At 39.9% G+C, this 12777-nt stretch overlaps 2 protein-coding genes across 2 annotated transcripts; both read right to left on the bottom strand.

Moving 5' to 3' along the window:
- Window positions 1–367: 367 nt before the first annotated feature.
- Window positions 368–6850, bottom strand: LOC102788073 (cytosolic 5'-nucleotidase 3-like). The gene is made up of 9 exons (XM_087839964.1): window positions 6324–6850; window positions 5253–5345; window positions 5087–5156; window positions 2915–2961; window positions 1714–1799; window positions 1549–1638; window positions 1291–1453; window positions 1016–1216; window positions 368–943 (listed from the first exon to the last, which is right to left on the bottom strand). Exons 1-9 carry the CDS (start codon window positions 6468–6470, stop codon window positions 839–841), a joined length of 1002 nt encoding a protein of 333 aa, XP_087696090.1. The 5' UTR covers window positions 6471–6850; the 3' UTR covers window positions 368–838.
- A 1727-nt stretch (window positions 6851–8577) lies between these two features.
- On the bottom strand, window positions 8578–12453 carry LOC102788174 (kelch-like protein 11). Its single transcript, XM_006798253.2, has 2 exons — window positions 11887–12453; window positions 8578–11684 (listed from the first exon to the last, which is right to left on the bottom strand). The coding sequence occupies exons 1-2, from the start codon at window positions 12348–12350 to the stop codon at window positions 10100–10102; spliced, it is 2049 nt and encodes a 682-aa protein (XP_006798316.1). The 5' UTR covers window positions 12351–12453; the 3' UTR covers window positions 8578–10099.
- Window positions 12454–12777: the final 324 nt, after the last annotated feature.

The following is a 12777-nucleotide window of genomic DNA, read 5'->3' as shown; positions in this document are numbered from 1 at the left end:
TGCAAACTGGAATATATTTTGTATATAGCATCTAATCTGCATGATTTACCTGATCAAGTACTCAGTAATGTTGATAAACTATCCATCAACCCACCGTAAACCATTATTATGGCAACCAGCTCTTCTTAACACTTACTTTGAGTTAAGGGATGAGAGAGGTGAACAAGAGAGTGTAGGCAGGATGGAGTTGGTGGAGAAAAGTGTCAGGCGTGATTTGTGACAGGTCATCATCGGAGTGAATGGATTAAACATAGTATTGAGACCTGCTATGATGTAATGTTTGGAGATGAAGTTAGAGAGGCAAAGTTGAGATGACGACCACTGTAATTGACTTTTCAAGGCAGAAGCTGAAGAAAGAAGCAGCAACTTAATTTTTTCTTTTATTCCAGACTCAGATAGACAGAAAGCATCAGACCGTTCAGTGATTTAAAAACACTGAACCTAAAGTTTAAAATTTGTAGCAAAAAATAACTACTTTATTAACTTTTTATTGTATTTCTTGCTAATATTCTCATAATTTCAACATAATAATTATTACAAATTACTGACTCTAAATATAGAAATATGTTTTCTATCTTTTCTTTCCGTTCCTAAATGTATTTACCGACAGTCCACCACAAGATGGCACTGCAGTGCTAAAAAACAGTGTCTGTTTTCAGATTACAATTCGCTGAAAAGGTGCTTTTGTTGTAAGAGAATGGAAGTCGTTTTCAGAGCAAATACTAGGTCAAGTACCGCCATTTATGTCAAAGTTTGAACAGTAGACACACACATGCAGCTTTTAGGCTGCAGCTATCAGCTGAGGTAGGTGGCCTACCGCAGGGCTGTCACAGTCCAATTACTCAGTGAGAAAGCGTACAACTGCATTTGGAACATCTAAGGTTTCATCCTTTATCAACACAATGTCATATGAGTCCAGGTATGATTGTTTCCTCTCCTCCACCTGTGGAAATTAAAAACAGATAAGTGTCAATTTGATTTAGTGAACATAACTGCGTGCATGCTTTTTGCTTACCTTGTCATTAAGGAAGCCGATCTTGAGGATGTTCTCCATGTCCTGCACTCCATCAGCCATGTTCAGATCCCCTAGAGAGTCTCCTAGTAGTAGCACATTTGTCTGTGTGCGCAGCTCCTGGAAATGTCCGGTGTTGAGCAGCGCACCTTCCCTTTTATTGTAGATGTGAATCAGTTCTCCTTTGAAAGCCTTCAGCACCCCCTGTGCAAACAGATCAAGTCAAATTATTATTTAAATGCCTGAGTAGATGTCAGGTATGTGGTGTGGCTACTCACAGACTCATCAAAGTCCATGTAGTTGGAGATGACCTTGACATTAGGGTGGAAGACCTCAGTCTGGCGTATCACCTCTTCCAGGATGTCTCCTATTCCAGCAGAGAAGATGAGCAGGGGGATGCTGTGCTCATGCAGGTGGTCAAAGAAATCCTTGTAGCCGTCCCTGTTAAAAGACGTGAAAAAGAATCCACATTAGCTGCATTACAAAAATGTTTTCAACATTTCAAGAACTAAACAGATCTTCGGGGATGCTCATACCTCAGCTTGGCTTCAGAGTCCCTCACCGCCTTGGCTAACCCATCTTTCTTAATTTTCTGATTCACCAGCAGCTCGTGAGCCTTTGTCCACCTGAGATACAGTCGAGTTAATAAATACCCTTCCAACACTGTTAAACACAAGTCATAGCTCTGTGTACACACTCACCACTCCACCATAAGAGGCAGCTTCTCCTCTACTGACAGCGTAGTGTCGATCTCTATGGGGTAGTATTTGTCGAGCAGCCCCTGCAGCTGTAGAGGACATGACAGTGTTATAAAAAGTGATCAGCAAATATCACAATTCTTCTAGAATTGGCAAGTCTCACCACCACTCAGCAGCCATCTGGGCAATGCTTCTGGATAGTTATTTGGGGTGTTATTTTGAACCCCCTGCATGAATGAATAGGGACAAAGCCTTTCATTTTATATTTAATAATCACTACATACTTCACTTTTATTATTCATGTGCAAAGTTCTTTTTTGTCCCTGGCTCAGTTCAGAGTGTTGACCAGCTTACTCATGAAACACTAAACAAATGTTGTACTTACTCACCTTCTGGATACAGTAACTTTTATTTGACACAAGAAATACCAGAATGCCTGTATCTAATAATATCCATCATGTATTGGTCTAAAATAACCCTTTTTCCTTTCACGCCACATCCCTGAACTAGCTGTCAGTTTTAAAACCAATATCTCTGAATGCTCTCATCACACTCACAAATGATGAGCTTGCATAATAATTATTAAATATATAGAGTTAGGTATAAAATGATTTTGTTAATCACTTAAACTTTGTAAAAGATACCATGAACATGTTATATATGAGCTTATAAATCAAGAATAAAAATCTATATCTGCATTGATAAATGACATACTAAGGCAGATTAATTTCAGTAGTATTTTTAAGTACTTACTAATACCTTTCTAAAGCTTAACAGTCTGTCAAGGTTTCTTCTTATTCAGTACTGTAAACCACTTTGTGACTTTTATTGTTGAAAAACACTGTAAAATAAACCTTACTTACTTAATATATTTAACATGTTACTTAAGATTTGAAAACATCTGGATAAACAGCATCATTTTACCCCTGACAGCCTTCGCAATTCACCCCACACCAAATGGAACACATTTTTAATGTGCAGCATGTTTTCCTGATAATATTTACACAAAACTGATTAAGAGGCATAGTCAAGGTTGTTGACTGCATGTTTCCATTTCTCCCACCACACAACAATTTGGGAGAAAACTCCTCATCATAATTTAATACATAATGCTGTCTTGAAGTGGACACTGTACTAAAATATGCAGTTTTAATATAAAAGCACTATAAAAAATATTCAATAGTAAACTAGAAGTTTTGCCTACCTTTTTTTTGCAATCACTGGAGATGACATCACTCCTCTCAAGAATATCTGCAAATACACAAAATGACAGTCATGTGTCTTTCAGCCAAAACCTTTTATATGCATGGCCACCTCAAACTACAAACAGCTGACAAATAAAAACATTTCAAAGACCCAGAACGATTGAAGAGAGACACAACGAATGAAGTAGTCGACACTGAATTGTGCTCTGTGAAACGTATATAAATACTGAGTAGGCTCAAATAATTCTAATTTTATATGAAGATAGAAAGAGGGAAAAAAAGATAATTGAGTTCTACATTTAGATCTACAGGAAATGCACCAGTATATACGACTTTAGCATAAGCATTTTTTCTATTATTAACCATGAGTCAGTGCCTGATCGAGTCTACTATTACTGACAAAGAACATATGTGGTAGGGATCACAAGACCAACCTACCCTACATCCTGATCCAGACTTACCCTAAACTTCACCTTCAATATATCCAATATAGGCTTGATTCCATTCCATTAAAAATCTCATCATCCACTAACTAGGTTAAGTGGCCTGAGGTTTTCAAACCCCTCACTACAAAGATGAATTCAGTGGTGTAATAAGTGTAGATATGGTGGTATTATCTTTCATTCTCAACATGTGTTCAAATGCATGTGTGGCATACACACCAAGAGAATTGTACATATCTGAATAAAAAGCTATGGGGGGCTTTTTGCTGGCATGGCTTTTGTCCTCTTATCCTCCTATAATGACAAATGTTCCTCTCCAAATGGATGCAAAGCATTCCTGAGTGGCACCCTTTCTCTCTATTGTCTCCCAAGAAGACGTCATCCATACTGGAAGAGGAGTTACAGGCAGAGCTATGGCTTTCACAGTCACAAGATCTCTACCCAGCTGGAGACCTGCTGAAAACTGAGGCAAACAGTTTCTCACAATTTTAATGTTAATACCATGTCGTAAAATGCAAACAGTCCCCTGTAGAGGCTTTTTATTCTCTCCATTCCTTATCACTTGGAAGGTGTTAACCTTGATTTTGTCACCTGTCTAGACTCTTTCACATCTGGTCTTTTATCACTATTGTATCTCTAAATACTGGTACCCCCATGGTCATTCACCAGGCTTTTGTGTCTATTCTTCTCCTTATGTAAATAGAGAAACCCCCACTTGTTTCTGTTACCCCTTTTGTTCTGTTCCCTTTCCCTGGAGTTTCCTGCATAAAAGTCTTTAAGAAAAACAAAACAGTCTCCCCTATTTTCAAATAAAGATTTCTCCTCTGAATCTCAGACTAAAGCTAAACTTTTCCATTACTTTGTAAACTTTCCCATTTCCAAGTGCTGCTTAGTTTACAAAGTAAACTTTTCCATTGGAAACGTTTTGCATGCAATGAATAATATGTCCATTTGTTGTTTAAGGTTTGATGATTCAGATTTATACCTTTGCTAGATCCTCTTTAAAAGACAATACAAGAAATCTTGTGTCACAATATTTTACTTTTTCTTTGACCATTTGGCTGAAATTCGCAGTTGCCCACAGTTAAGCCAGAGAGGTCCAGTATATAGCATATATATATATATATAAAGACATTATTTCAGTTAGTCATTTGATTTATTTAGTTGATATACGTTTTTAATAGAATTCTAAAGCATTTGTGTTTTGTTTTTATGAAAGGTCATCTAATACATTTAAGCACTGCAAACTGTGTGTCTGAGATCACGTGGGGAATAGAATGGAAAAGATAGAGTAATGCCGATAGTGTGTTCATTTTGATTCATCAATCTGAGTCCCAATTAAATGCTAACCGGAGTAGGAAGCTCCTCATTCGGTCCTGATCACCATTTTACTTTGGAATGTGTGAACCTTGATCTTGTTACTTGCCTTTCACCCTTTGTAATTGTTATCTGAGTCTCTAGATACCCCATGGAGCAGACTGCCTGACAATCTTCAACACCTTTTGTCTCATCTTTTGTTCTTGATATGTAAATGTTGCCTTCCAGTGGTTTCTATAGCACCACCCTTGCTTGGAAACCGTGTGAATAAAGAGCATTCTTTTAGAAGGTTTTGTGTCTGTAAACCCACTGTATGTCAGTGTAGTTCATAAACACACTACCCCTGCAAATACTGGGTAACAGAACATTTGAGTTAATATATATAGTTTGTTGTACTTTGAGTGTACTCACTGTGACAAGTGGGGCATCTTTTCCCATTGTATTCAAATCTTGTAAGGGTCATGTCAAAATCTGAGATCACCTGGATCAAAAACAAGATAAAAATCATGAAAGAAATAATATTCTATTTTCATACTGGGGTGAATATGTTTATAAGAGGAGTGAGTGGTGTGGATACCTGCAGGGTTTTGGAGCCAGCCTTCTGCATGGACTGCAGGATCTCTTGTACCCTGTCACGGTCCTTCATGTGCAGCTTGGAGAACTTTTCAATCTGTGCAGGCAGAATATATGTTGATGAGACAGATGGTGAGGTGAAGTCCAGGTGCTGATTATAGCATGTGTAAAGCTCAGAGTTTGGCTAAATTTAATTGACAGTAGTGCGATAAAAACCAGTCCAGCAGGATAGGTGCTAAAATCAGGTTTTTAATCTCCTGACTGGTGAGTATCAAACACGGACAACGCTGCGGGATTAATGCTGACTCTGCAGTTCTCATATGAACAAAAGCATTCAGAGGAGAAAGCAGTAGCATGTTAACATTAACCTTAACCATAGACTTTCTCTGGCTTTAGCTAGCTGGAAAAAAAAAACTAACCAGTATAGAAGTATGCTTGGAGGATTTGTGAAAAAACATACATTTTTAAGCTGTATTTTCAATGAATTAACTCTTTTTAAAATGTGTTTTATTTTAAACAAAACGAGGTATATATAATTCAATATGTCAAATACTAAATAAAAAGATAAGTTGGAAATACATGAGGCAGAAAGAGTCCTTGTATTTGAAATTAAACGTGTGTGTTCATAACGTCCTGTGCACCTGCTTAAGCCCCATACTGTATTATTAGGAGGAGGAGCCAAGGGTAGAATGAGAATTAACAATAAATGAATGAAAAACAAATGAAATTTAAAAAAAAAAAAGATCATTACGAAAACAAAACAAACAAACATAACGAAACGAAGTCTTACACTCCTCGCCACATGCCACATTACCAGTGGGGGGTTAGAATGGGTACTCATATTGGCGGTGGTTGAGATTGGTTTTTCACAATTTGGAGTCATATACTTTAACTCTCATGATCATCCTGTTTGGATTTCAGTCTTATTTTATTCTCTATCCTAAGCTTAGCTGGACTGTGAGAGTCTCGACCGACGGTCACAGCGTTGAATGTCTTTGTGTAACATTTCAATTAGCGAGAGTCTGGTATCAAATGCGGAAACGTTATTTTCTATTGATAAGTGGGTATCGCTCACCTTTTGGAAGAAAATCTCGAATGGTGTCAATTCAGAACTGTCCTTTTGTGTCATTTTTGGTGAATCACTACGAGGTCTTTTGGACTTTTGTGTTTGACTGGCAGTTTTACGTTTGGTAGGTTGACGTTTGTTCTTGTTTTTCCTCATGGTGAAAATTCGGTTTAAAAAACCGCCAATGAAGTCTTTCTATTCACCCGGGTCAGTAAATGGTGGGGATTCCAGGATTTTGAAGACAGACTAGTCTTGTAAGTAGATCAGAAGTTTTGTTTAGGTTCTAGCTAGTGTATGCCGCCATGTTCAATCTCACAAAGTCTCACGAGAGTTGCGTTCACAGGTACATCCTCACAAAAAATCCGTTAAGTCTGATTTTTTTTAAAGCCCCCTATCGTGAGCTGTCAGTATACGCTTATTATTTATTCTACACGGCAACAGTTTCGTCTTGAATTCCTTTGCTATTTTTTGTTTTTCTAACACAACATCACAACTGTCCGCGATATCGCATTGCTTTTGACAGAAAGAGCATGCGCATTCTAAGAGGCTACGTTCCCACGCTGCAACGTGAAAGAGCAATGCAGAAGACTCTAATGCTGCCTGCTCATAATTTCATCAACGTTAAACTGTTCGGCAAATGAAGGATTTCTGTTTCATATTCAATAGATGAGACATGACTTCTGCAACTGGTCAGTGTTTTACGCACTGCTTCTTTACAGATAAACTACATAATAAATTTTAAAAATAATCACGCGTTTATTTACTATCTTCAGAATGATTTTACTGGTATAGTAATAGAGTAAGTTGTGGTATTAACTTTAGCTGCTCCAAGGATAACATCAGAGTCTGAGTTAAAACTATATTCATATTCTAAAAAATTATCAGAGAGGTGATGTTAATAGATAAGTGTGAACTGGAGAAAAAGTACAACCTCTGAAAAGAGGGCAGAAAGACAAAGAACATTTCTGCCAGCTATTTTTGTACAAATGTAACTTAACATCATGCCAAGTAATAAAGGGATAACATGAATTCAAGGAAATATGAACTGAAATATGAATATATCTCAGTTATATTATTAATCATCCTCCCATTCTCAACTAGAGCATCATGCTCTAAATAATTCATAAACAACATGCCTGTTTGCTTTGTGGGTAAAGCCTGTGGTGACGTGAAATAGTCAGTAAATATAAGGAGTAGAAAGTACAAAGGTATTAGAAGAAAGGAAAACTCTAAATGTATTCCATGTCCAGCAGAATTTTCATACTGCTTTACCGTTAACAGCATCACATTCTGCTAAAATTAATTGGTTTCTGTTTTGTGAATAAATTTATTAAGACATCCTTAATAGAATAAAATGGGAATACACACTACACAAAACACCGACAGTTGCAGAGGTCTTGTCTGATGTATTGAACATGAAACAGGTATTCTCTTATGGAGGTGATTTAGTCCAGATGCTGGTGTCACAGGTTAATCTGGTTGGACTGTCACACAGCACAAGCGGAATCACATCCCCTCCATCTGAGTGCAGATAATATAAAGTATATGCTTTAGTTGTAGTGCCGAACCATTCTCAAATCAAGTGATAGTTTGTGGGGAAAATAATGATGACAATAACATTTTCCAAACAGTATATGGAAAACATCGGCATAGGCATCGGCGCGGCCACCAGCTGAGCTAGCACACTTTTTTTTATTATCCAAAATAAATTAAAACAGACTTTTGCGTCGTGTTAAAAAAATCAAAAGGCAAATAAATGCATTTGTAAAGACGAAATATTTAGATTTTCCCGGTTGGTCGTTAGTAGCTTCTAAAGAAGTGTACGACGCATCTGTTTGACTGTCACCAGCAAATCTGAGACACCACTTAATCTGAAACACCAGTATTGTCGTTACTGTCGAGATTTTTGGTGACTATTTTACGTGGTAAATAGTTAATGTTAAACAAGAGACTGAAAATATGAACTTCACTACGCGTTATTAAAATGGTTATAATATTGCGAATTAAATAGCACAGTGACAGGGTTTCAGGGTGTAACTTCTTTTTGAAACCAAGCAAAAAAAAAATTACCAGTAATTTAACATTGTGTTAGAATATTCATGCTACATGATTGAACCGTTTTCTTTTCATAAATGATGTGATTTCCCTTCTTAAAATGCCAAAAGAAAAATCAATACTGTAATGTTTCCTACATTTAGCTCTCTGTTAACTAAAATAACAGACTTTTGGACTGTACACAGTCCAGTAATGCAATGCAAGCAAATGTCTTACAAAACAACTTTAATTTCAAGAGATGACATTAGCATTTCATACATCCAAGGACACAAAGTGTTGACTATCACATGCAAAGCAAATTACATAGCTTATTTCAGTTAATATTTGCAGTGCCATTTATGTTAGGTCATAAAGTGGAAATGAATATCATTTCTCCGCTCCGTAACCCTATACTGCTATAATTAGCGCTGCTTGAGTGGGAATTTCTGAATGTCAGTCACAACACATTCATAAAACAATCCCTTTTGTTTTAAAGTTTTATTCCTTGTTTTTCTCATTTCTACGTCTCTTTGGCGGGTAAAAGGAGTGTTCCGATAGACAGAACTCCAATATACACCAAACTTTTACCAGACATTTAATGTTGGAAACTAATCCACCTGCAATGATAACATTGTTGTTTCCAAGAAGAGTAAATCTCACTGACTGCAAGACAGCTAAAACAAAGCCTTTGCAATATACAATCAGCTCGTCTGATATGAAATACACAAAACAAGTCAAAGTGCAATGGCAACTTTTTAAAGACTTTAGAAGTTAAAGAGTGGCGTTCCACAGAAGCTTTTCCCATTCTTTGCAGAGTGATAACCAAGCCCTACACATCCTCCCACACTCATACATAAAGATTAAATATGTCTTTGTTGAATGAATGGGAATGCACTGGGCAATAGATAACCAAAGTGCAAAAAAAGGAATGATTAAGCTGCTGCTGCTGATTGGTCCTTAATGCAGTTGCAGAGCAGATTGTTTCAATGTTAGCTTACTCAAAGGAATGATTTCATTGCATCTTATCACATATTTTGGGATATTACGGTCCTCTCATCTTTTCACCTCGTCAAAAAAACTTGGAGAAACATTACTATTGTTACATGAGCAAGAAAAGTTACACAAATATATAACTGTCTACAACTAGTCTACAGGATTTTATGATTAACAACCTCCTCGTGTTAATTCATATTTAGTTTTTGTGCCTGTACAGTAACAAGCAAAGCCGTAGTAACAGAGCAGTTAAGATACAAGGGGTTTGGACCGATTGTCACAGTGTTACAATGGAATGAGAGTTCATTAAGAATGCAGGAATGCAATTATTACTAATGCCACGTTGTCTTCCAGTACAATAAAGGAATGTAAAATATCCATAGAAATGTATACATATACAGCTTTTATACTATTTACGTATAAAGAGATAAACAGCCGCTTTAACAACATAAATGGCTAACAGATATTTAGTTGTTGGCTGCACTATAACACTCTTATTCACATATTTATAATCACATCCCTCCTCACAGACCACCAGCAGGACAGCACACACCTGCCCACATATTTCATGGCTTTCCACAAATGAGCCAATAACACAAACACAGCATGAAAGCTGATGACACACAGTTCAGATTAATGAAATCCAGGACGAGAGCAACAGGACCTGCTTTAGTGAATGACTCAAGGTGGAGGACAGTGGTAGCTGCATTGAAATTGGGGTTTGCAGGAAATCTTCAGACAAAATCACAGTGGACAGTTCAACACTCTATCTGCGACTGGAGCTGCCGGCGCAGGGTGAGGGTGCGCCGGTGAAGCTGCTGCATCTGCTGCATGCGATCTCGCTGGCGGGCAAGGTTCTGGGGCATGGGGTACCGCTGGCAGCCGTACAGGAAGCGGTACGGGATGCGGACGTGGCAGGCAGTAGCTCGACAACGAGGCTGAGGCATGGGTGGCAGCAGCATCCATCGCTTCCTCTCGGCGCAGTAACGGTAGGCCTCCTTGCGGTACTGCTTGTCTACATCGTCGCTGTTCTTCCAGCCCCCGATGATGAAAACATCCTCATCAAAGTGGCAGATTGCAGCACCCTCAATGCTGGTTACCTCTGGTGGAAGGCTTTCTAGGATCTCATCAGAGATGCGCACACTAATCTTCTGCCTGGCAACCTCATCCCGAACTGTGTAGCTTTTAGGACAGCAGGAGGCTGTGTGGTAGAAGTTAGTGGATGCCACAGCCATCTGGAAGATACAGTAGTTGTCAATAAGAGGCAGGGAGTCAACATCCTGCCACTGGCGACTCTCTGTGTCATAACGAGTGGTCACCGTCTTCAATCCGTCATCATTATCTGTATCGACGGGTGTGCGTGCTGTGACATAAACATAGCGGTCCTCCACACTCACTGCCTTCACGTCTCGCAGGATTTTGGGAGCAGATTCCAGATTGTGCCACTTATCCTGCTCTGGCTCATACACACTGACATCCTTGAAACCCGGGCTGAAGTTGCCATGGCCACCAATGCTGTATAAGATATCCTTAATGCAAGTCAGGCCAAAAGAGTGCTTGCGTGTGGTCAAGTTGCTCACCTGCTCCCAGGTGTTACGATTAGGGTTGTAACGTTCCACAGTCTTAGCGAAGCCTGGCTCCATAGAACCAGCTACATAGACGTGGGACTCTGTGGCAGCGATGGCGTGGCCATCCAGATGGTTATGGATGTGAGGCAGATTGACCCAACGGTCCTCATAAATAAAGTAGCCCACACATTCGCTAAGGTAGTCGCCTCCCTCTGAAACTCCACCTACTACCATGATAACGTCCATATTTTGACCAAAGCGAGGCTGAAAGGAGGCCATGTGCGAAGACCAGAACTCCATATCAGCCGACTTGAGGTTTTCAAATCTAATAGCATGGCCCTCTACTGCCTCCGACACCAGCCGCAGGCAGGCCTCGTTGGAAGCCACCAGTCGTTCATTTTTCACCACTCTGGTCAGGTAGGTGGGCTTGATCTGGGGCAGCCTCAGGAGACGAAACAGCTCTTCAAAATAGCGGCTTCTCTCCTCTGGGTTCTTCTGCACCCACTTCACCACAGCCTCAAAAAGCACTTCCTCAGAATCCACGGTTATCTCTGCATCTGATAGCCAGTCACGCACCAGGTGAAAGGGGAGCGTGTAGAACTCCTCATCCTGGATAACCTTGTGGAAGTTGCGGCGGATCATGTCTGCAGCCCGCAGAGCCAGCTGGTCCAGGGTGTACATGTGAGCCAAGCTGTGGACGGCCACACAGTTGGTCAGACTCAGCTTTTTCTTAAGGAACTCTCCACAGAAATCTTTCAGCTGCAGCAGCAGGAACCTGACAAAGTAAACAAAGGAAATACAGTAAAGATTAGACAATGAAATTTCCTGCCAACTACATAACAGCATTCTGTTTACTCTTCTTTCTGCAAGCAGTGCGCAAAAACAATACTTTTAGGGAAGGCCCAATGCATAGCATGCAGAGTTAATTCATCTTTCTGAAAGAAAAAAGAAAAGATGCGATATTAAACTGATCATACCTATCAGCCAGCTCCAGAACTTCATGCACATTGCAGGTACTGACGCGTATTTCTCCGGTATACATATATTGGATAACACTCTCCACCGTCTCGGGGTCTGGCCCCAGCTCTGAGCTCCACTCCTTCATCTCCACCCGTCCGGACAAGGACTCAGAAAACTGTCCCCCCAGCAGTGGGGTGAAGTAGTCGGTGGCCGCAGCAAGGACAGACCTGTGGGCTGAAAACTCACAGCTCTGGAGGCTGCCCATTGCCGCCCCGCTGCTGAAGGCCAGCGTCACGTCGCAGAATAAGCCCTGCTTTCTCTGTTCGTTCTGCCGCCGCGAAAGCTCCGAGCAGTGGGAAGACGAGGTGAATTCCTCGGCCTCTTCCGCGTCTCCGTCTCCAGCAAGCGCACTGGGCGTGCTGGTGCCGCTGCTACCGCTGCTCCTGGTGGAGTCCTCCGGGTTGGGTGCCGCCGCTGCCATTCTACTGCCAGCACTGGAGATGAGCAGTGGTGGGAAATGAAGTAAACTAGCTAAGGAACGGGGGAGACATATAAGCGGAGAACAATGAAGTGCGTTTCGTATTCGTTGCGTCACTTCCGGGGCGAAAAGGGGGCGGTTTACTCTAAAAAAAGCCGCTTCAAATCACCCCTTTTTTCAGCTTTTAGTTTAATTTTAGAAGAAAATACCTTAGTTTAAAATAAAAAAAGAGGTTATTTTTAATGTTAGTTTTAGCGTTCTGGTCTGTGCAGCACATGATAGCATTTAACACACAGGACACAATGGATACATTTTCAATTACTTAATGCAATAGGCAAAAAAATGGTGGCCTTTTTTTAAACATGTACTGTCATACATTAAGTTTAAAGTGTTGTTTTTGCGCGGCTTTTTTGTAAATAAACAGAGTCAC

This window comes from Neolamprologus brichardi, chromosome 4 (genome assembly GCF_056152115.1).
Source record: "Neolamprologus brichardi isolate AB-2024 chromosome 4, ASM5615211v1, whole genome shotgun sequence".
NCBI lineage: Eukaryota > Metazoa > Chordata > Actinopteri > Cichliformes > Cichlidae > Neolamprologus > Neolamprologus brichardi.
Note: the sequence above shows the minus strand (reverse complement) of the source record. Positions and strands in the feature narration are given on the sequence as shown.